The sequence below is a fragment of the Cetorhinus maximus genome, chromosome 13, assembly GCF_964194155.1.
Source record: "Cetorhinus maximus chromosome 13, sCetMax3.hap1.1, whole genome shotgun sequence".
Classification (NCBI taxonomy): Eukaryota; Metazoa; Chordata; class Chondrichthyes; order Lamniformes; family Cetorhinidae; genus Cetorhinus; species Cetorhinus maximus.
Genome location: NC_135891.1, coordinates 107695608 through 107718934, shown reverse-complemented (window position 1 = coordinate 107718934; position 23327 = coordinate 107695608). Strand labels below are relative to the sequence as shown.

At 39.5% G+C, this 23327-nt stretch overlaps 1 protein-coding gene across 1 annotated transcript; it reads left to right on the top strand.

The window, feature by feature from the left end:
* Positions 1 to 6729: 6729 nt before the first annotated feature.
* Positions 6730 to 23019, top strand: LOC144689249 (insulin gene enhancer protein ISL-1-like). Its single transcript, XM_078556346.1, has 6 exons — positions 6730 to 6757; positions 13685 to 13874; positions 17892 to 18148; positions 18775 to 19049; positions 20678 to 20812; positions 21359 to 23019. Exons 1-6 carry the CDS (start codon positions 6730 to 6732, stop codon positions 21473 to 21475), a joined length of 1002 nt encoding a protein of 333 aa, XP_078412472.1. The 3' UTR covers positions 21476 to 23019.
* The last annotated feature ends 308 nt before the right edge of the window (positions 23020 to 23327 follow it).

The window sequence follows — 23327 nt, the reverse complement described above, 5'->3', positions numbered from 1 at the left end:
ATAAAATGGCAGGATGAAAATCTTACATACTGCCTTAGAAAAAGCAGAAGTCCATTGGGCTGGCAACAATAAGCTACCAGTTTATCATGAAGCTATAGAAAGTTCACAACATATTTCCCAGTGATAAACGGAAGGAGATTAAATAGTCTGCCCCCTTGTCAACCGGTCATAAGTACCAACACAATTGATTACTTTCTCTCAGTTGCCATCCACAATACCTCTTTATAAACTTAATTACAGCAATTCGTTACAGAAACATTTATACTTTCCTTAATTAAGATTCAAATTACAATAGGGAGCAAAGGAGAGAGACATGATGGATCGTGGCATGTCGACCACCTTCATCACTGTATGAATAATTATGACATGGCATTTGCTCAGTAACAGCTGAGATTGAAGTGTTTATATTACTGACTGACAATCATAAAATTAGTAATACAAAATAATAAGATAAAATGGATCCTTATACAGAGTGCCAATTTAGCATTTTCCTTTATTATGTAGAGCAATATTTCACCAAATTTAATTTTAGTTCTTTATTCTTGTTGGAAGTATTGCGTTTAATCAGAAAAGCACATGAAAAACTATGGGCCATAAATTACACTGCGCAATACTTAATGTGTTTCCTTAAAATTCCTTTCTTTGCTATCTCAGCTGAAACATTAAGCTATGTAAATACTTTTGAGCCAAACACATTTATATGTTTCGTATCCCATTTTCAGTTGACCAAGTCACTGCTCCTGGCCATACTGGTTCATTTTGAATGGACCAGCAAAATTTCAGGCTGCCTTATTTTTAATATTGTCCATTAGATGCCTGGGGCAGTTCGGTGAGTATTTTGGGACAGATTTTTTCTGTTTGTGCATTGGATTGTCTGGGCTCAGCGAATTCAGGAAAACCAGCTGCAGCCAAAATTCTGCTGGGAGATCAGGAGAAATCCATTGAATGTAATATTGCCTGGATTTTTAAAATCATAACTCTGCACAATTATGTTGATAGATTTGAGGGAACTCAATAATTGCAATACCACACGTATATCTTTATAGCGCAGTCGAGAAATCACTGGTCTTTGGCCATGAGATAAAATTGTTTTGTACTGCTGGAAGGAATAAGTGGCAAAAGTATTCGCTGCTGATTCAATAATATATACTAAGTGAATTTATGATGCTGAGCTATGTGGAGTGAATAGCTATGCTGACCAAAGTTATACTACCAGCTCTGAATTACCCTCTAGCCAGGGAAAACAGCAGTGTGCAGACCTCCACTCATCAGCATCCAAGATGAGTAAAATGTAATGGTAAATTAACAGAATAGTCCGCTTTCTTAATCCTAAAAATTTACAAATTAAAATTTTAAAAACCCTATGTTCCCAGTTTCCAGTTCTCTGGCAACTGATGTAAAACTCGAGTCAGAAGTTTTGTCTTATAAATATAAGAGCATAAGAAAAGTTGCTGGTGTGGGCCAGCATCTCAAGCCTGCTCCACCATTCGATATAATCGTGCCTGATCTTCTAGCTCAGCTTCACTTTCCTGATCAACCTCCATATCCCAAGATTCCCTTCAAATCCAAAAATCTATCAGACACAGCCTTGAATATACTGAACTCCCTGATTCACAATCATTTGAGTGACAAAGTTTCTCCAACTGAAGTGTAGATACTGTTGTAATATAAGCTTCATTAATAGGGACATAGGCCTGAATCTTCTGATCTGCGTGTGGGGACGGGCCCTGCTCACCGACGCATAAAATGACACGTGGTGACGTCGGGGGTGCGTCCTGACGTCACCATGTGTCTTTCCAATCTTCAGTTCGGCGGGCGCACACCGGAGTTGGCTGCGCACCCGCCGAACTGTCAAAGGCCTATTAAGGCCAATTCAAAACTAATTGTCGTAATCAACAGGGCTGCCCATCCAACATTAAAATTGGCGGGCAGGTGAAGAGTCCTTCGCATTTATCATGAAACCTCATCCATGGGCGGGATGAGGTTTCATGAAGGATTTCTAAATCACATACGTTTTTTTATTAAAATTCATTGACATGTCCCAGCTCATGTGACAATATCACATGAGAGGACATGTCTGAAAATTTTTTTGTCTTCATTTAAATTTTTCATAATGAAATTAATCTCCCTGAGGCAGCTCCATATACACTCGCATGCGCGAAATTGCACAGGCCCCGACTCAGCCTCTTCTGCCCGTCCGCACAGGGAGTGCTCAGCACTTCCAAGTGCGCGTCACGCTGGGCGGGCCTTAATTGGCCCGCCCACGTAAAATGGCGGCATGCAGCCGATCGTGGGCGGTGATTGGCTGCGCGCATGCCCATGCCCGCTTCGGCTCAGCCCCCCCTTACGGGAAGAAAATTCTCCCCATAGAGTACAAGAGCAGGGAGGTTATGATGAACTTATATAAGACACTGGTTAGACCTTAGCTGGAATATTGTGTACAGTTCTGGGCGCCATACTATAGGAAAGATGTGAACGCAGTGGACAGAGTGCAGAAGAGGTTTACAAGAATGGTTCCAGGGATGAGACACTTCAGTTATGAGGAAAGATTGGAGAAGTTGGGACTGTTTTCCTTGCAGGGGAGAAAGCTGGGAGGAGACATGGTGGAAGTTTTCAAAATCATGAAGGGTCTGGGCAGAGTAGATAGGGAGAAACTGTTCCCGCTTGTAAACGGATCGAGAACCAGAGGGCATAATTTTAAAGTGTTTTGCAAAAGAAGCAAATGCGACGTGAGAAAAAACGTTTTCAATCAGTGAGTAGTTAGGGTTTGGAATGAACTGCCTGGAAGTGTGGTGGAGGCAGGTTCAATTGAGTCGTTCAAGAAGGCCTTGGGTGGTTATTTATGGTTATTTAAATAGAAACAATATGCAGGGGTATGGGGAAAAGGCAGGAGATTGACACTAAGTTAAAGTGCTCAGAGAGCCAGTGCAGACACGATGGGCCGAATGGCTTCCTTCTACACTGTAACAATCCTGTGATTCTGTGAAATACAGCAGCCATTTTATATACAACAAGATCCCACAAACAGAAATGTGATAAAGACCAGACTAAATTTCTTTTAATGATGTTGGTTGGGGGATAAATATTAGCCAGGATGAATCCCCTTGCAGTTCTTCGAAATAGTGTCAAGGGGTCTTTTATTTCTACCTGTGAAGGCAGATGCCACATCTGAAAGATAACACCATCAATACTGCCATATTCCCTTAGAACTTCACTGAAGTTTGGATTTTAGGTCTAAAGAGACACACAAAATACAAAAACTATATCAATATGTGCAGTGACAGACATTTCTATTACACTACAATTTCTAAAAAAAAAGTACATATATACCTAATTCTTTTATTGTGTAAGTGGATGGAATGATACCATTATGAAAGCATTTAATTCAAGCTGGTATTAAAGACGTGAACAGCAACTTTGTATGAGTCAGTTTAAGGGGAAAACTCATGGATCAATGCAAATCTTTGCATTTTAGCACAGATCTACTCATTAACTAATACTATTAATTTCACTTTTGAAAAGTTTTCCAGCTGAACTCCAGTAGATTTCAGGATCACTGAGGGTGTTATTCAATGCTTACAATAATGGAAAACGAGCAATAGCAAATCAGGCAACTGTAAAATCAATTGCCAATTCATCATTATCCATTTTCCATTCAGTTTTCATTTCCATCGTCAATTAAAGGTGCTAATGGGAGTGGGGTATTTTAGACTGAAAATATTCACATTCAAGATTAATGTATCAGACAAATTTTAGTCAATGGATTTCTTTTACAGGAAAGCATAGTAACGGTAAAATCTACATGTGAAAATTAAAAAGAAAACCACAAAGCCTAGAGCTTTCATAAAATTACTTTTTCCAGAGCTTGTAATCATAGGAAATAGGAGGTTATTGGGTCAACCTGGCTCCCTATCCTCACTTTAGTTAGGATGTTGTGGGTTCAAATCCCATCCCAACTCTTGAGCAGATAATCTAGATTGCACTTCAATGGAATACACAAGCACTTCAGTACAGCAACAACAAACAATTAAACTCTCTTATTAACACATAGTTACTAAACCCAGCAACTGGGACCCTGATGTATCAGTACGCAAAGTATTGACAATGATGCTGTCCCTTGGATAAGATATTACACCAACGTCTCATCCACCTGTTCAAGTCATGGTTAAAGATCCCATGGCACTATTCAAAAATGAGCAAGGAGTTCTAATGTTCTTCCCCACGTCCATTGCTCAACCAATACAGTAAAATATGAACAAATTGATTGGTGACTCATTCAATTAGTTTATTGGGTTGTGTTGTTTACATAATGACTGCCATGTTAGCACACATAACAAAGATCACCACACTTCAAGTCATCATTGTATATGAAGTGTTTTGAAATATTCCTAAATCTGATAAGGAGCTATCAAATGCAACTTTTTAAACTTCTTCTGTATATCCAGATTCAATGGAGGAAATTGCTATAATATCTTGCAACAGATGGGATGGTTGGCTTTAGTATTGTTTTAGTTAAATCAGATACACGAGATTACGTAGTTCCAGTCCTATTACCATTGATGCAATAGACTTTCTATATTTTATCGATTCCTCTCTTGTTTCCTGTCATAAACTTTTGAATTAAAGTTTGCCTTATTTATTGGATGGTACATTATTTTTGAAATAGGTCTTCTGGAAATGGTGACACAGTTTAAATAATGGGGATTAAGTTAACCTTAGGCAATAGTGAATTGGCAGCTTGTTTTATATATCTTTCTGTCCCATTAACTTCAAAGGGAGATGAAAATCAGGCAGAGGGTAAAAAAGGCTGTTGACTCACTATCGCCCATGTTGTGATACGCCAACCAATTTCAGCCCAAGGTCCTCTTTGCCTAATGAACAATCTGGACTGGAAACCTAGGTGTTCCAAAGTAAACTACAAGTGTAGGTAGAGGAAAACTGTATTCTCCAACTGCATCAGTACATTTACACTTTGCATTGGCACTAAAGCATCACAGTCTGACCTGACACTGTCCCAGATTGTAGAGAGTATTTTTGGAGGGCATAGAATCCTAGTGTTTTAGTTTGACACTACAAAGAGTAATTTAGAATCTAGAACTTACATGTTTTGACTATAGAAACGTTCCCGTCACTACTGTCTAAATGTTTAAAACGTTAATACAGGTATGTGTTTGCATGTGAGCAGAACTGAAGTTTCAGCCAGGCAGTGCAAACAGCAAACTGTCTAAAATCTGAACTGCAGCTGCCTGTCTCAGACTAGCTACTACTCACAAAATACTGACTCTGAATTCAAGGGCAGGATCTTCCCTCTGTCAGGGAGGTTGTGCAGGAACAGGAGCGGGCGGGTTCCCGATCGGTGCCCCCAATCAGGGGCATGCTGCCATTTTATGTGGGCGGGCCAATTAAGACCCGCCCAACGCGACGTGCGCCAGGAATGCGCTCCCTGTGTGGGCAGGTGGGGGGGCGGAATTCCCTAAGCCGGGACTGCGCTCTTTCGCACGCACAGGTCTCCTTGAGGCAAAGTGCTGCCTCACGGAGATCGGCTCAAGTTTGAAACATTAAATAAAGATGAGAAATAAAATTACTGACATGTCCCCTCACGTGCCACTGTCACATGAGCTGGGACATGTCAATTTCTTTTATTTAGAGATTTCATACAAATTTTAAAACCCTCATGAAACCTCATCCTGCCCGTGGATGAGGTTTCATATTTCTTCAGAAGCCCACCGGGGCTCCCGGCCTGCCCGCCAACATTAAGGTTGGACGGGCAGGTCCATTGATTAGTTAAGTGGCCATCGACAGGTCGGTGGGTGCGCAGCCAACTCGGCTCTGCGCCCGCTGACCTGAAAATGTAAATGATGCGGGGTAATGTCGGGTCACCCGCCCAACATCACCCCATGTCATTTTACGCATCAGCGGGCAGGCCCCACCCCCGCTCACTGACCGGAAGATGCAGCCGTACTTATACTAAAAAACAACCCAAGCTACAGTTAAAGTCTGAATGCGACCCAGATCACCTTATTTTTTAGTAGGAAAACATATACTGAAAATAATCAATACATGAAGCAAAGTACCATACACAGTTAATCATAATTGATGATGAGTAATTAAGGGTCATGCAAAATATTTGGAATCATAAACCATTGTGTAACTTTATGTATTGACCACCAGAACTAACTTTGTAAAATCAATATAAATTTTGACATTTTTTTGATGGATTTGAAAAAACAAGGCTTCAGAGCTTCTGTATCAAGATAATATGATATTTATTATTGAAACAGTTTCTGTTCATTGTTTTAGCAGCAAGACAGGTTGCTGTATGATTTTAGTTGGCCACATCATGTCACTTTTCAACAACATTCTGGATTAATTTGCTCTTAAATGTATATTGTCAATATTGTTAAACTTCTTTTTGAATTGTGCTCTATATTTGATAAGAACGTCTACTGAAATAACGCAATCATACCTCTGAGCTGGCAAGGAATTCCCCACCCCTTACAGTTTCATTAATGAGGAGGCGGGTCGCTACTATCGACTTTTCAAAGCCATTGAATAGGAAGGCGTGAGTTAGGAATACAGACAGGGAAGGAAGTGCAGGAGTTATCTTAAAGACATTGTTATTTCCCAGTCAACGCCAGCAAAGCAAACATCATCCCCTCTGGAATGATGAGAAACAGCTTCAATCACCACCATACCTGATTCCAGAGTGGGGAGGAAAAGGAGTTCATTATGGGGGACCTAGGAAACCCCTCTAAAAGTAAGATTGCCTTTTTTTGCTTTCAAAACTTATCATGCTAGAAAGTGATTTTATTAAATGACCTCACCAATCTAGATGAGTGCCGTGTTTTTACATAGAGAAACAGATATCGTACTTTACATAGTTTGATTGACATGGGAATCTTTAGTAGTTCAGCTGTAGTCTTCAACTAAGCTCTCATTACGGGAAGTGCACAAGTTATTTGAAACTGTTCTTGACATTGGTGAAATATGAACAACATTAATTTGTTTTAGAAGCTTTTTTGCATATTAATACACACATTTCACTATACAGGTAATGGTTAAATCTGTGTTTACTCTGTCACTGAGTTATCTCATGTATGTGTATTTAGAGTCCTGAGGAAACTATTCAAGACAGACTTCAATGCAACAATGAATGATGCATTTTATTAATAGTCTCGCTCAATGAAACATATATTGTACTATTCTGCTGTTTGGGAGCGCTCATGATAAAAGTTTTACTTTGGATTGCATGAAACAGAGGACATTAAATATTAGGTCCTGCTAATGACAGTGGAAAGTATAAATATTTATTACTTTATATCACTATAGCATGTGTTTTTGCTCTTTTGCAACTTTTGGTATAGAGTTTGATTACTTTTATAAACAGTGATGGTTTCAATTATATATTTTTGATAACACTGATTTTTTGAAGTGTATTCACAAAAAGTAAGAGAAAATTCAATTGTGTTGAAAGACGGTATATATATATAGGATTGACATTGTAACTTTTTTTGCATTTAAAAGCTAAAAATATCGTCAATGGGCACATTTTATTTTCATTTTTCAGGTAAAAATATTGAGGTAGAATTCTAAGTTAATTCTGGCTTTGAGTACATTTTGCACAAATCTAAACATAGATATTTTTTAAGAGTGAAAGGTTAGAATGTTGGGATTTTAGAGCATTGACCAATGTGTACACTTACGATGCCCTGCCATCTCTTGATGAATAGGTTGAATCCTAACTTTAGTTCTGGAAAACGTGTTCCTAAATTGGTTCAAATTACACCAGTTAGAAATTGATCAAAGAAAGCTTGGGATGTAAGCCACGCACCACAACATTAAAATTCAACTTCAATTTCAACTTTGGCAGCCAGTAAGACACTTCGCATATTAGTCAAATGTATATTAACATGAGATGCCATTTGAACACAAACTGCTAAAATGAATACTTCTGACATTATTTTTGCATTCATTAAGTTCTCTTTTTTCTTACTGAATTACTGATAATTTCAGAATTTTGTTAAGATTTCTGGTGCATGGTTTAGGAGTTCAAGTATTTTAATCACAGAATAGGAACAATGACTAACATTCCTTATGTGCAGAAAAACGCCTCACAGCATTTTAAAAAGTTACAAACAGTGAAAGCCAACCTGTTGGAAATGGGATGAACACAAGAAGCAAGTTAGTGAATTCAGCCAAAAAGCACATTCGGTTTTATTTTTAATTTTTGAACAAAAATATTGGAGTCAAAGTTTAGGTTAATACTGACCTTGAGTACAGTTTGAAAAAATCTAAGCATATGTTTGTGATGCTGAAGGAATTCAAGGGCAAATGATGCATCCTAAACTGTACAATACATAATTATAGTTCGTGGCCAGTACCAGTCTTAGTGACATACTGCTGTGTATGAATATGATCCATGTATTTTCCCGCGCATTTCATATAGTTACTAACAACTAAATTGCCTTCCTCATAGGCATGCTCCTATTTGCATTCTAGTTAGGGACTGATTGAGTGGGAGGAGCTGAATCTTTTGTTACATTTATCTTTGGACTCAGTAGATAAAGACTGCACTACAATCTCTTCAAGAGTGGCAACACAATCATGAAACTAGACATGAATTTAATGTATGATGATTTATTTATGGGCCATTATGTTTTAGCTTTTGGCTCACCTTTATTGAAGAACAAAAGCATTAAAAGAATCACTTGTTTGACTTAAAAAAGCTGCCTGTCCTTGAGCTCATTACTGCCAATACTGCCATTTAAAGAAAAATGTTCAAGGAGAAGTCAAATAGTTTTCTGAACTACTCAATGTTGTGAACGGATGGTGTTTCAATACAGCTTTAAACTATGTGCCTAAATCTAGTCAGCTGAGGCTCACTGGCAGAAGTAGAAAGTTGTCGTTTCAAGTCCCATTTTAGTGTCTTGAGCACATAATCTAGGATAAAACTTCAATGCAGCAGTAAAGTTCTGGACAGTTGGAGGTGCCATCTTTTGGATGAGACATTAAACCAAGACCCTTCTGTCTCCCAGATTGATGCAAGAGACTCAATGGCATTATTTGAAAAAGAGCAGGGAGTTTGCCTTGTGTTCTGACTAATATTTGTCCTGCAACCAAATCAGTATAAAGCATATCACTGTTTATTATTGTTGCTGCTTGTTAGACCCTGCCATGTGCAATTCTCCATCTCCTTTTCCTTACCTTGCAAGTCACTTCAAATAGTACTTAATTAGCTGCAAACCACTTTGAGATGTCCTGGGGTCATGAAAAGTGCTTTCTAAATACAAATGTTTTTACTTTTATTCTCTTTAATGTTTGGTTAGTAAATAGGATGTCATGGATAGCTTCCAATCAGAGTACCAAGCTTTACAGTGCTATAATTGTCAAAGTCAGAATCGATAATCTTATAGACAAAATGAAAGGCTGGACATACCTTAAATCTTCAAAGTCCAGGGTGAGGATAAACCATTTTTTCTTACACAGTTTTCACAATATTTATATTAGTACCATGTAGAATGTGCTTATTTATATTTACATGTGCTCGTTGTAACGTAGTATACGATTGGGTGCTTATGAAGGGATAATGTTATCAATCTGCTCAAACCTGACTCAAAAGATATTATTTGATGTCAAGACCAACAGGAATAATTGTATAAAATATGTTAACGATAATCTACGGCATTGCTCACAGTGAGTTGAAGATTTTATTTTGGTAAAGTGCAGGATTGTGCTGGTAAGGAGGATACATTGCTGCTTAAAGGATTTGGAAGGAACTTTTGTGAGAAATATGCTCAAGGATAGTGGGTTGTATTTTTAATTAGTTCTTAAGGAATCATGTTTACTTATTTGGTGCAGGCTGATAAAGAATTAAATCCCTTTACAAATTACAGCTACATAAATAAGTACATCAGTGCCTATGTCAAGAAAGACTTTTCGCTACTAAGATGACTGTTTGGCTGTCTACATCAGCAGCTTTTTGTAGCTTTTAAAATTTTCTAAGTATACATAAGTATCTCCCCCTTGCATCATTGGACACAGGAATCAACTAATTTGGCTAATATATTTTATTCAGCTTTAAAGGTGGCTTTTCAAGGCCAACTCATTACTGCCAGTTACAATATCAAATGGGCAGAGTGCTTAAAAAATAAGCATCTCCAGAAGAAACAAAAAGTCAAGGCTATGATAGCATAAGAACATAAATACCTGAACTGTATTACATAAATAAAGCAGGTTACATATCTCACCAAACAGCTCTTGTAAAAACAGCTTTAAACATTAATATTTTGCATTTCAGTTCATTCCACAGTCCCTTAACAGTCATCAAATGCAGTGGATTGGAAATTCATCCTGTGTGGTTCTGTAAAAGCGGGATAGTGAATCAACAGCCAGCTTTGTACTCTGTCTTATTCCTTTTCCATTCAAGTGGAATATAAAATGAGCCATTGATTCACCATTGCCTGGTTTGCACTTTCTCCCAAGACAATGAGCAAAAATAATATAATCCCATTCAAAAACAGAATATTACCTCCAGTATCAGATAGGCTGACCAACCCTTCTGTTTGGGGGCGAAGGCTTTCGTAGTGTGAATCAAGAAATATAAAATTGAAGAAATGATGAAACTGATTTGTAATCTTTTCTTTTACCAAACAGAAAGGCTCTGTTTAAATGAATGGCTTTTACTCAGAATTCCTTTCCAAATTTAAGTGATGGTACAATTCTTCCAACATTGCTATGCTTCCATTATTTTTTTTTTAACTGGCTGTTTTTGCATTCTTACAGAGACATATAAATAAAACAAATGTAATTATTTAGAATATATTACAAAATATTATCATAAGCAGAGCGTTCCACATTTCATGATATGCACTCTTAGTTCTTGAAGCTCTATACTGAAAGCAGTAAAGACAACAATTTACTCTAATGTTACTAATCTATAGTGAACAAAATAAATTTTTCTTCATAATCTTCAATACCCTTTCACTTGTGTTATAACACCTCTAGCATGCTCACTGCATATGCAATATAATAGTTTAAAATGATTAAATGTGGAGAATAGAACAGAAAGTTATAGATGACTAGAAAAGAGCTTGATGCAGTGATTCAATTTCAAAGTTCTTCTGACTTTCGCAGATCATTTGATTGAAATATTGTCTTGTAACTCACTGCCACATATCTGTCTGTCAAATTTAAGATAGAGATTTGAAGAATAGGTCATGGACAGCAGTTTGAAATAATAAATATCTCTATTAGTGATGCTGACTGGATAGCTCAGAAGTAAAGATGCCACAGAGTATTGTGCCCAGCCTTATAAGTGGAGAGATTTGTTATATTAGGATGCTGGGCATGGCATATTTGTTTATTATCACAGTCATGTGGACAGACTGTGATGGAAGTGAAATTATGCTTCCACAGGTAAAACATCAGAATCACAAAACAATTTCCTGGATGACAACTACATTTTAACTCGTCCATTCAAGAAGAGTTGACAGCCTCCTATCAAGGCCTCCAGCTCCATCTCAAATGATTGTAGGGCAGTTATCTGCAATACTCTTTTTGAAGCCCATTCCATTTTTTGATACTTTTTCAATAAAGAAGAATCATAGAATGGCTACAGCGCCTCATCATGTCCATGTGGTTCTCTGCAAGAATAACTCAGCTAGTCTCACTCTTCTGCCCTTTCCCCGTAGTCCTGCAAATTTTTACTCTTCAGGTGCTTATCCAATATTCTTTTGAAAGCCATGATTGAGTCTGTCTCCACCACACTCTCAAGCAGTACTTTCCAGATCTTAACCACATTTTGCATAAAAAGTTTCCTTCAGATCACCATTGTTTTTTTTTTGCCAGTCACCTATATCAATGTGCACAGTTAACTCTCAGATACCTTTTCTCAAGGCTGAGAAATCCAAGTTCCTCCACATTCTTCTCATAACATAGTCCTCTGACACAAGGAATCAACCTTGGGCTTCTTTGACATGTCTCCATTGTGCCTAGGTGACCAGAACCAGAGATAGTCCTTAAAGTATGATCTGACCAGAACATCCATGCCCATGACTTTCTCTGACTTGCACTCTGTTGTTTTGGCTCCATGGTTTAGCATTCTTTTGCTTTGTTATTTAGTGCTCCCCCATGATTGGTACATTGAGGGTCAGGTCATCTAAACTACGTTGATCTCTTTCAATTTATCCTCAGCAACTTTATCCTTAACTATTTCAAAACTGTTCATATGATACTTATGCCACCTATATTTTCTTGTCAATATGCATTCAATCTGTTTACTTTCATACTTTGTCCAATTCAATAAATACTTCCCGAGTTTTTTTCTCAGATTCAATTGCCCCTCCTAATTGTCTGTGAATTAACCCAGTTTGCATAGAGTTTCTATTTCAAGTTATTAGTCGCAATTAGAATGTCAGGTGAAATCATATTATGTGTTATATATAATATACATCCTGGCCTGCAGATATACTCTAATTATTTTTATTTATGAAGAGACATTAAAGAAGAAAGAACTCATATCAACAAAGCTCCTTTCACATTCTCTGGTGCCCCACAGCACTTCACAGCCAATGAACTACTTTTAAATGCAGTCACTTGTTATTGTAGGTAAACCTAGCAGTCAATGTGCACACTCATGTTCTTTTCTTTTATGAACTACCCATACAGCCTCACTTGTGGAGGTATCTCCCACACATTGAGGGATTGACAGATTGCATGGCTGACTAGAGAAATTATTAAATGTACCACTGTGCGAATCTGGGATTGTACCAATCCCAAACTGACTGTCTATTCGCAATGCTGATTATTCAAGCCAGGCTGATCATAACACCCACACAACTACACAACTGCCCACTCAACCAATCGCTGTGTGCCAACATAGAAGTCACACTTGCTGTCCATAATACCACTCACACAGACAGCCAACTATATCATCTATATTGACTGTCAATATTGCCATCCAGATTGACTACCCTTCATACCACCCACAAGCATTCTACCCATGACACTGATCGTAAACTGTAGCATCATCCTATAATCCCACCATACCATCCACATTGATAGAATTATCATGCCAATATAATCTTTCAAACTTTCACACTGTTTTTCATACCATTCATATTGACCCAGAGGTGAAAGTAGTTCTAGCCCCATTGCAGGATTGAACACATAATCTAATCTGACTCACCAGTGAGGTTCTGAGATAGTGATGCATTGCTACCTTTTGCATAAATTATCAAAATAAAGTCACACCTGCCTGTTCAGGCGGGTATAAAAGATCCCTTGATATGATTTGAAGAAGAACAGGGGAATTCTCCCAGTATCTGACCAACATCTATCCCTTGAGAACCAACACCAAAGCAGATTAACTAGTAATTTACCCCATAGGACTATACATAGGTTCATATAAGTAAACCTGTTGCCACATTTGTCCAGATAACAACAGTGATTATACTTCAAAAGTAACTAATTTGCTGTGGTTCAGGCAGACTGCAAAACATCCTGTATTTTTTCTTCTTTTCTTTCCAAAACACTCAGTAAGTACTTCTCAATGCACCCACGTTGACTGCCACACTATATCTCGCCATACCACCACACATGCTTTTGAGACTTTGAGGTTTGATTTAATTAAGGTGACTGGAAAGATTGATCTCATTGCGATAATTTCTGAAATGTTGTATTGCAGGGCAAGGCTCAGCATCTGTATGTTTTGGCTGCAATAAGCATATCACAGATCCCTATATTCTGAGAGTCTATCCAGATTTGGAGTGGCATGCAACCTGCCTCAAGTGTGTTGAGTGCAACCAGTATCTTGATGAGAGCTGCACCTGCTTCCTGAGAGAAGGAAAGACCTACTGCAGGACTGACTATTTCAAGTGAGTAATCACATGTAATTTCCTTGTTACTATTCAAATCTTAATTAAATGTTAGTCAACATCCCATGGGCCAAGATTTTCCAATGGCCGGGCGGGCTCGGCAGGCAGGCCTGGGAGCAGTCGGGAAGCCGACCGCCGCCTGCAATCGGGCGTGAAATGCACGCTGCAGCGCTCAGCGCTGCCGGGGCAGTTAAAGCCCCCTGAGGCACTGAGCTGCCTCAGGGAGCTGAAGTGTTTTTAAATTAAAAATTAAAAACTTAAGCAATGATAAAAACATGTCCCCTCACATGACTCTGTCACCTGAGCAGGGACATGCTATGAATGAAATCTTAAAAGCTTTATTTAATTTTTATTTGCTGTTGGAATCCTCATTCTGCCCGTGGATGAGGTTTCCTAAAAACTCCAAAGGCTGCTTGGCCTTTTCGCCTGCCCGCCAACTATAAAGTTGGACAGGCAAAGAAAAATTTCATTTAATCATTACCTTAATGGCCTTAGTAGCCCTGTTAATTGTCGGTGGCCACGCTCCCGACTCCAGCGTGCACCCGCTGAATGAAATATCGCGCAATGACCTTGGGACACTCAAGAGAGTATTACCTCAGGCTATTTATGCTATACTTAATGTTATTATGCATGCATTAATCTGTCTAATTTATTTCTCCTTTTCATTTTCTCAACTTATTTTTTCTCCCCTTTTCAATAAGTTTCCTCAAACCTTCCTGAAGAAGAGGAAAGGCTGAAGACTTGATTCCAGGCCTTGGTCAATTCTTTCCTATATATTGTTCTATGTGCAACAGAGGACCCAGATCATTGGCCTCTGATTTTCAGTCAGGAAGCACCTGACGTTCACATGCCATCTTCCTATAGTGACATAGTTAACACTGAAAACTTGCAGAAATGGGAGGTCACAGGTACTCCTTGTAATCTGACTCCAACCTATCACTGGCAGAGTTTCAGTCAGCTTTTTGTACTATTCCTGAAAGCTGCAAGAAATGGCCACCACACCATCAGGCAGATGATCAGGCAACAAATCCATGTACAGACATGGATTTGTTGCTGCCATGATCTCATTACCATCTCCCTTGCAAGAAAACAGCATCCAGAATGCTTCTCATGATAGCATTTGCAGAATTTTCGCATTTTTCCAACAGATACTGCTTGGAAATGGTTGACATTTAGGCTGCAGCCTATCTCCGTAATAAGGCAACGCAGAAAGAATCTTCTAGTATGAAATCATACTGACACGTTCTTCCTGATGTGGCTGAGTAGGCAGCATCTAATTAATTAGGCTTCTCCGGACTGTCATATCATACTATTGCTCCTTAGATTTGGGTCTTTCAGCAACCAAAAATGGGACATTGTAAATTACAGAAAAATAGATTTGCATGAGTGAATTACAGATGCATACAACATCAGTTAGTTTTTAGTCAGCCATTCAATCAGCTTGATACCCAAATTCAATAAGCAACCCAATGTTTCTCTGTAGCTCATACCAACTATTTGTTATTTTGTACATTGCGATCTGTTCATTTGAAACTACCATAATTTCAGGCTGAGCTAGCTGTAGAAGTGGCAAATGAGAAGCCATCTGTGCAACAACAGAACAATCATCTGGTATCAGAGGTATTACACGAAAATAAACTTCACAGCGGGACATAAGAAATAACAGAGATCTATACATGTTTATTAAAGTCTAGAAATAATGGAGCTGATAATCAGTCCAAGTGCTGCGCCAGTGGTGCCAGTGCTATATAGGTGCTATGTAAGACTGTACACATGGGCTAACTTCACTAACTGAATCTGAGGTCAGCTTATTTCCATAATTTACTGGTGCTGCAGATGTGCCTGGGCTGCATTGTCAGCATGTTCTTGGCATAGGGCATGGGGCAGGGGAGGGGTATGGTGGTTAACCTGGCAAGAGGGAAGGGATTCTGGGGCAGGGCACAGAACTCAGGAGTGCCCGAATTCTTTCAAACATGCACAATTTAGCTTGAATGCTGATCCACCACTTCAGCTGCAATATAGGACAGCCACTGATTTAAATACAGCTCAAGCGCCTAATGAGCTTAGTGCATAATTTCGGGCAGGTTGCCAAACGGCTCTACTTCAGTGCACTGAGCAGTTTGGAGATTTTACCAGGCTGCAGGCTTAATATTGGTAACATATCCTACCACTTCCATTTCTTGCTTCTGTGCCAAATCTTTATTCTTGTCCCCGAAAGCACTTTGTTGTGGCACAGCAACATGGATATCAGTATCCCTACAATATCAGAAGCCCTCCAATCTCAGTTTCAAGTGGTCACATTTGAACCTGCACCTGTTTGCAGGCTATTCAACCACGAGAAACATCACAACCAAATCCATCCTGGGCTCAACAACAATCACACAGCTACCTTTACCTCTTCCCTGCTTCAGAATCATTAAAGCCATTTGTAGGGTTTGAAGCTCCATTGGACATAGTTTGAGCTGAGTTGAGTTAGTCTGAGACAATAGGTTGCTGACCTCGAAGAAAGCTGCCCACACAAACTTAGCCATCTCTGCGGCATGGATTCTCCCTTTCCTATGCCAGTTTGAATCTGACGCCAAGTCAAGAGCATCTCCAGTTATCCAGCAGCACTGCTGTCATCACACAAAATAAGCAGCCAATCACATTGATGAATTCTTGTAGACAGCAAATCAGCAAGTAAAAAACACTGAATCCCTTCATTTTTTATGTTAAGTTTCACAGATAGTGAAATAAAGGTTTGGAACATACACTAGAGACTAAAGTAGACACTAAAATATCATAAATGTGAAAAATATATTATTTTAAAAAATATGTGGTATTTCTTTATATAATTGGAAATATTAACATTGAACAAATACAAAATTGTTTTTTCAGGGCCAGTGAGGTACATAGTGTAACTATGAATTTAGTAAGCATTCAAAACCCAGTTACACCTCATTCAGCAAAGCGTAACTTTTTCAAAGGTTTTTTACAGTGAGACTAAGTGCGTAAGAGTGGAAGTTCCTGTCAGTTCAGTTATATCTAATTGATTGTGGTCCTGTGGAGCTCAACAGCACATCCTCTGGAAAAGCGTAGAATCATTTATAGAAACTGCTGGATTTTTATGCTTAACTGCACACGTACGGACTCTAGGACTGGGATTTTGTCCGGCCAATAGGGGTCTTGCCCACTAGTCAGAGAACCAGCAGGGAACCCCATCAGTTCCTTGGGGGCAGCCCGACACAATCAAGTTCCCTTCAGGCACTTAATTGGCCACTGTCAGGGTTCCCCATGACTGATATCCCCAGTGGCAAAAGTCCCTTCCACCAACTGCTGCTGGCTAGCCTCTGACGTGACTAGTGCCAGCGGGAGTGGCACTGAGGCCTATGATTGCAGAGGGACCCCAGGCCACAGATGGACAAAGGCAGGATGGGGGGGGTCGCTGGATGGGGGTTGAGGGATGGGGGGGGGGTGGCGGCGAAGGCAAGGGCAGGCATCCCTCTGCTTGATGCTAGGTCCCTCAATTGGGTAGAGTGTCTAATAGTGAGGGACCCACCCCCCTCCCCACCAAACCCCAGGGAGGGGGACTGGTGCGGCCTCCATTTAATTCCTGAACCATCACTAAAATGTGGTGGGCTCAGGGATAATGTGCATCAATTGGTTCATTAATGAACTTAATTGACATCTTGCTGCCGGCGGCCGTGAATCCCACCTCAGTCCCTTCTGCCCTCTGACTTAATTGGGTTTTCTCAGTGCTGGGAGACTGACAGAACCTCTTCCATGATTAAATGGGCCCAGCTGCTACAATTCCTTCCACGACGGGCTGCATAAAATCCAGCCCCAGAAGTTGCAGTGAATTCCACAGGACTGATAATGGCCAATGCTAAGTTTTGCTGCCATCACCGCTGCAAAGTCAGGGTCGAGATGGTCCAATAATTTTCTTTAGTCTGAAGTAATGTAGCTTAAAAGTGTTGTCTGAAACTGTAACTATACAGGACAGCATTACGTTCCTCTTATTTTTCTGCTGCTTCTTAGAAAGTTTTCGGTGAGATGTGCTCAATGTCAAGTTGGATTGGTATCTTCTGACCTGGTTCTCAGAGCTAGAGGCCTCACCTATCACCAACAATGCTTCCGCTGTGTAGCCTGCAATCGGCAGCTCCTACCTGGAGATGAATGCAGATTGCGATTTGATGGACCCTACTGTGTTGAGGATGGCTGGCTTCTGGATCCCAGCTTAATTCAAGGGAATCCTTTGAGCTCTGTAACAGACACTGGCAGCTTGTGTCTATCAGGTTAGTTGATGTTTGTGCTCAAATTCAATCACACAACCCCTAGGGTAGAAAGAATATAATGCTAAATAATGTACAGGCTTATCTGGTGCCTTGTTAAGTCTGCAGCACAATGTTGGCTGTTTTATTTGTGCCATGCTATATAACAGAACTGTTCAAGTAGGAATCCATCCCTAAAATACATGGGCTGCCTCTTTTACTGTGTTTGCCCAATTCCACAGCACCTTTCAACAGCATAACTGGTTGCACTTTAGATTGTAAAAAGGCATTGGGCAATGCTCATGCATTTCCCTCTGGGGGGGGCCGCTGGATGCCATCGCTTGAGGTGATTCTTTGCTGCTCTGGCAATAGCACTGAGACATCCTTTGTATTACAGCATTAAAACCAAAATGTGATGGCAGCAATACCTATTGTCGAAGTGTTGAGGGGATATTGGCGAGGTTGATTAAACGTATGGGAACTGGAAATGTGATACCAATGCAACAGGAGGTTACAAGCCTCTTCAAAGGCTTGATATTATTATCTTAGAGTAACAAGTCTTATCTTACATTGATCCAATCCTAGAGGTATGCTGATATTTGACAGTGAAAATCTCCCTCTGCCTCAGTATTGTTTTGTTGAACATTTAGAGAAAGTCAAGGCATGTCAGCCAGCACTGCGAGCTCTGAAACACTCTGATAAGATAACCCGTGTACGGACTGTACTGAATGAGCAGCAGTTGCTCACATTAAGGACCTGTTATGCTGCAAACCCCCGACCGGATGCACTCATGAAGCAGCAGCTCATAGAGATGACAGGACTCAGCTCAAGGGTCATCAGGGTCTGGTTTCAGAATAAACGATGCAAGGACAAAAAGAAGAGCATAATGCAGAAACGCACGGACCAGTGCAACAGGAACAAAGCAGTAAGTGCATGTTATCTTAATCTGTGCATTTATATTATTTTATTCTACCTCGCTTTTCTCCATTCCTCTCCTTACTCAGACATATTTCCACCAATGGAAGTTAGCTTCCATTAGCTAATCAATTAGCTAGACATTTTTCACGTGAGCCTTAACTTTGTGAGTCAGGTGGATTTTTGACCATGGGGGGGCATCACAGCCAAGACCAAGTCATTGTTTCTTGTTAACCACACACATAGACTAGCAGCACTAGTTCCTGATAGCAATCAGGGGTGGAAACCCTGGGCAATTCCCTCACTCTGATCTGAGTACCCTTATTATTGCCTTGGACAACATGTTAACTCAAAAGAACAGGGATCCAACTAGGAAGCTTCTGGTCCAAAATAGATGTCACTTACTATATGAACTGAATGAGCCACGGGTTGATGGGGGGGTGGGGGGGGGTTGCAGTAAAGACAGCTGTTGTAACTAATTTGGCAAATGAAGTTCAACACAGATAAATGTGAGGTAGTACTTTTTGATGGGAAGAACAGGAAGGTCACTTATTACTGGGAAGTGCATGTGTTGGTGAGGTAGAGGAACAAAGGGACGTTGGAGTACAAATACAATCGCTAAAAGTTGTGCAACAGGTCAGCAAGGTCATAAGACAAGTGAACCAAGCACCAGGCTTTATTTCTCAAGGGACAGAATTGAAAAGTAGGGAAGTTATGCTAAACCTGTATCGAACCTTGGTTAGACCACACTTGGAATAGTGCATGCAGTTCTGTTTGCCATATTACAAGAACAATACCGAAACACTGGAGAGGATTTAGACAAGATTTACAAGGATGATGCCAGAAATGCATGGCTATGCAGTTCAGGACAGGATTGGCAAACTAGGTCTCCTCTCTTGAAAAAAGCAAGCTGAAGGATGACCTAATAGAAGTCAATAAAACTATGAAAGGTTTTCATGGAATAGGCACAGGAAAAATGTTTCCTCTATGGGGAAGAGCATAACCACCAATACAAGAAATCCAACAGGAATTTGGAAGAAAATTCTTTACTCAAAGAAAGGTAAGAATGTGGAACTCACTTCTACAGATGGTGGTTGAAGCAAATATATAGATGCATTTAAGGGGAAATTAGACAAGCATATAAGGGAGAAGGGAATGGATGGTTATAATGGTAGGTTTAGACGATAAAAGATGGGAAGAAGCTCAAGTGGAGCATAATTACCAGCAAGGAGTAGTTGGGCCAAATGGCCTTTTTCTGTGCCATATACCCTACGTATTTTCAATTATCAGCTTTTTGAAAATCTTCCCTTAATAGTGACACATTGCTCTATTTTCCAATTATAAAATTTATTTATAAATATAATATAAAATTTTGCAAGGAAAAAGATGAACCTTTTCATTTTTGTTTTTAATATAGTGAACACATTGCAGAAATTACACTTCTCTTGTTTTCATTTATTATTCTTTGGTGGAATGTTCCAGAGGATCTTAGAATAAAGTCATTAGTTATCACATCGATTAGTGTTTCTAAGGACCTGCAATAAATGCAAAGTTTAAATGTTTTTATCCTCGGCAAATGAGGCATCAATGACATTGTTCTCCAAGAAATCTATCCTGTCATTTCTGATTCTTCAACAGGATATTCAGGGGTCAATTGGGACTCTGATGATAGCTACAAGTCCACTACCGCAGAAAGTTGATTTCCAGTGCAGTCCTGTTGAGGTACAGAGATACCGGCCACCTTGGGAAGACCTTAGCGACTTTACACAACAGGTAGGCACAATTACATTACGGGTACATTTCCATTACCCACTGCTCCCAACAGCTGAGAAATCAGGCTCTTTGGCCACCATGGGTTGGGTGGTTCAAGATCACTGAGCCTCTGCAAGCCCAGCCAGGTCCCCTCTGCCAGGGGAATGCTCTTCTTATTGAACATACCGGATTCCAGGGATAAGTTAGGTCCTGACGGAGCGAGGCAGCTGGAAACCTCATTGTGGGGAATCCTCATTCCTGGTTCCAATACCCGCCAGTCCTAATGACACTTGTCTTGAAGGGAGGATTGGAGGTTTTGCCCCTCACAGGGAATTTTGGAAAAAGTGCAGAGGCCTGGCAGAACCCCGAGGATTTTTGAGATCAAGATCACCACGGATGCTGAATTTTACCCCCTCTCCCTTTTCTCTCTAAATAATCACCTCTACATTCTATGATGTTTTCATCAAGAAGGAGTCAGTGCAATCTTCTTTGTGCACATTTCAGAGTTTATTGTTATTTTGAAGCAATTTGTCATTTTTAAAAATGCTTTCTCCCCCCCTCCACCAGACAAGCTTTCCTGGAGGAAGATCCCATTCCATTTGCAGTAGTAGTGAAGCCTCATCTCTCAGTTCTCAACTCTCTGACATGCCAAACAGTGAGGAATCTCAACCGTCAGACCTCTGACCTTGTCAGATTACAACTATATGTCAACCCATCACTGGAAAATCAACTGAATAGATCTGATGAGTAAGATGAATACTGCTCTTGGCAGATTAAGAAGTTTAATTATAAGTGGTGAAAGGTGAAATCTTTGGTTGATACCGCTATGAAATGTACAGATAAACCCCATCCCATTCAAAAAAATTAAAATGAGCTCAATGTGATAAAGCTAACTCATCTCATGCAGAGAAATAGCTAGACTAATATCATATATTATTTTAACCCTCTCCTGTTCCCCAAGTCTCCAGTTTTTTTTGCACACTTATTGCACCCTTTTATCTACAGGTTTGCATTATTTTCATCCTTCTGGTCCAATTACAGTAATTACAATAGGCAGAAATCTATGAATGAAGTATAGATCAAATGGATGGAACAAATAGTTTAGCAAAATAATGTTAAAGAAACAAGTGAAATGACCAAGAATGTGAAACATAATTATCATTTTGCTGCAGCATTGATAAATGCGATAAGAATAGTTCAGTGAGCTAATCTTCCAATCACAAGCAGGTAGACAGTATTATACACATTGGAGTTTTGAAGAATAAGAGGTGATCTTATTGAAACATATAAGATTCCGAGGGGGCATGACAGGGTAGATGCTGAGAGGATGTTTCCTGTTGTAGGGGAATCTAGAACTGGGGGCACAGTTTAAAAATGAGTGGTGACCCATTTAAGATGGAGAGGAGGAGGAGAAGGAATTTCTTCTTTAAGAAGGTCATTAGTCTGTGGAATTCTCTTCCACAGAGAACAGTGGAGGCTGGGTCATTGAATATATTCAAGGCTCAGTTAGGCAGGTTTTTGATCGACAAGGAAGTCAAGGGTTATGGGGGACAGGCAGGAAAGTGGAGTTAAGGCTACAATCAGATCAGCCATGATTTTATAGAATGGTGGCAGGCTTGATGGGGGAGATAACCTCCTCCTGCTCTTATTTCTTATGATTTTATGCCTGCCAGCATTTTGTTCTTTTTCCATAAATTGACAATTGCGTAAAAATGAATTTATCCATTATATTTTGGGAAGAATTTTAATTCTGCTTTTTAAGGCAATTTTACTAAAGCTATAAAATCAAACCATTCATCATAGAATGGCAAGAAAGCATTAAAAATCAACTAATTTTTCAGTTGCAGCAATAAACATATCTAGAGAGTGTGACAAAGAAACAATATATCTCCTTTCTTCCTCTGGTTCCCAGGTTTTAAATGTATCCCTCATCTGCCTCTATTGTATGGTTGTACTGTGACACATTAGTAACTACCCACACCGCTCTGCGATGTCTTTACAGCCATCAGATCATAAACTCAATTGGTTGCACAAAAATCATGCAAAGAAAAGTTGCAGTTTAATATTAATAGACTACTTTCTTAGACTGTATATACTTGTTCTTGCCTATGGTCTCTTCATGCTGATTATCTGTTAAAGCAAGCACCAAAGTTTAAAAGCTTTGTACCAGACCTCAAGCTGCTAGCATTGGAGAGCATCTATGTGATTAATATGTCACTAATGATTACAAAGAATTAATTTCCACATCACTCAGAAAAAATGTCGAAAAATTAGAATTAGTATCATAGTATTATTTTCAATTATGATCGATAACTGTATTAGTTTCAACTCCCTTAAATACATTTTCCATTGTTGTCTGTATAATATTGGGTTTTTGGTTTCAGTCACAGCAAAGATGTTACCAGATTGATTCACATGTTTACATAAAATTCCTTTCAACAGAAAGAGAATAATTCTGCTTCTATGCTACTAGCACATATCAGAAACACAAGTCGTGAAGTTGTGTATCCCACCATCTCCCCAGCCCCACCAGCGC

Bases quoted from the DNA above. Each gene is read 5' to 3' on its own strand.
- LOC144689249 (XM_078556346.1), top strand. From the start codon at position 6,730: ATGGGGGACCTAGGAAACCCCTCTAAAA. The intron at 13,875-17,891 runs GTGAGTAATCAC...GCTGCTTCTTAG, and splicing joins TGCAGGACTGACTATTTCAA to AAAGTTTTCGGTGAGATGTG. The intron at 19,050-20,677 runs GTAAGTGCATGT...ATTCTTCAACAG, and splicing joins AGTGCAACAGGAACAAAGCA to GATATTCAGGGGTCAATTGG.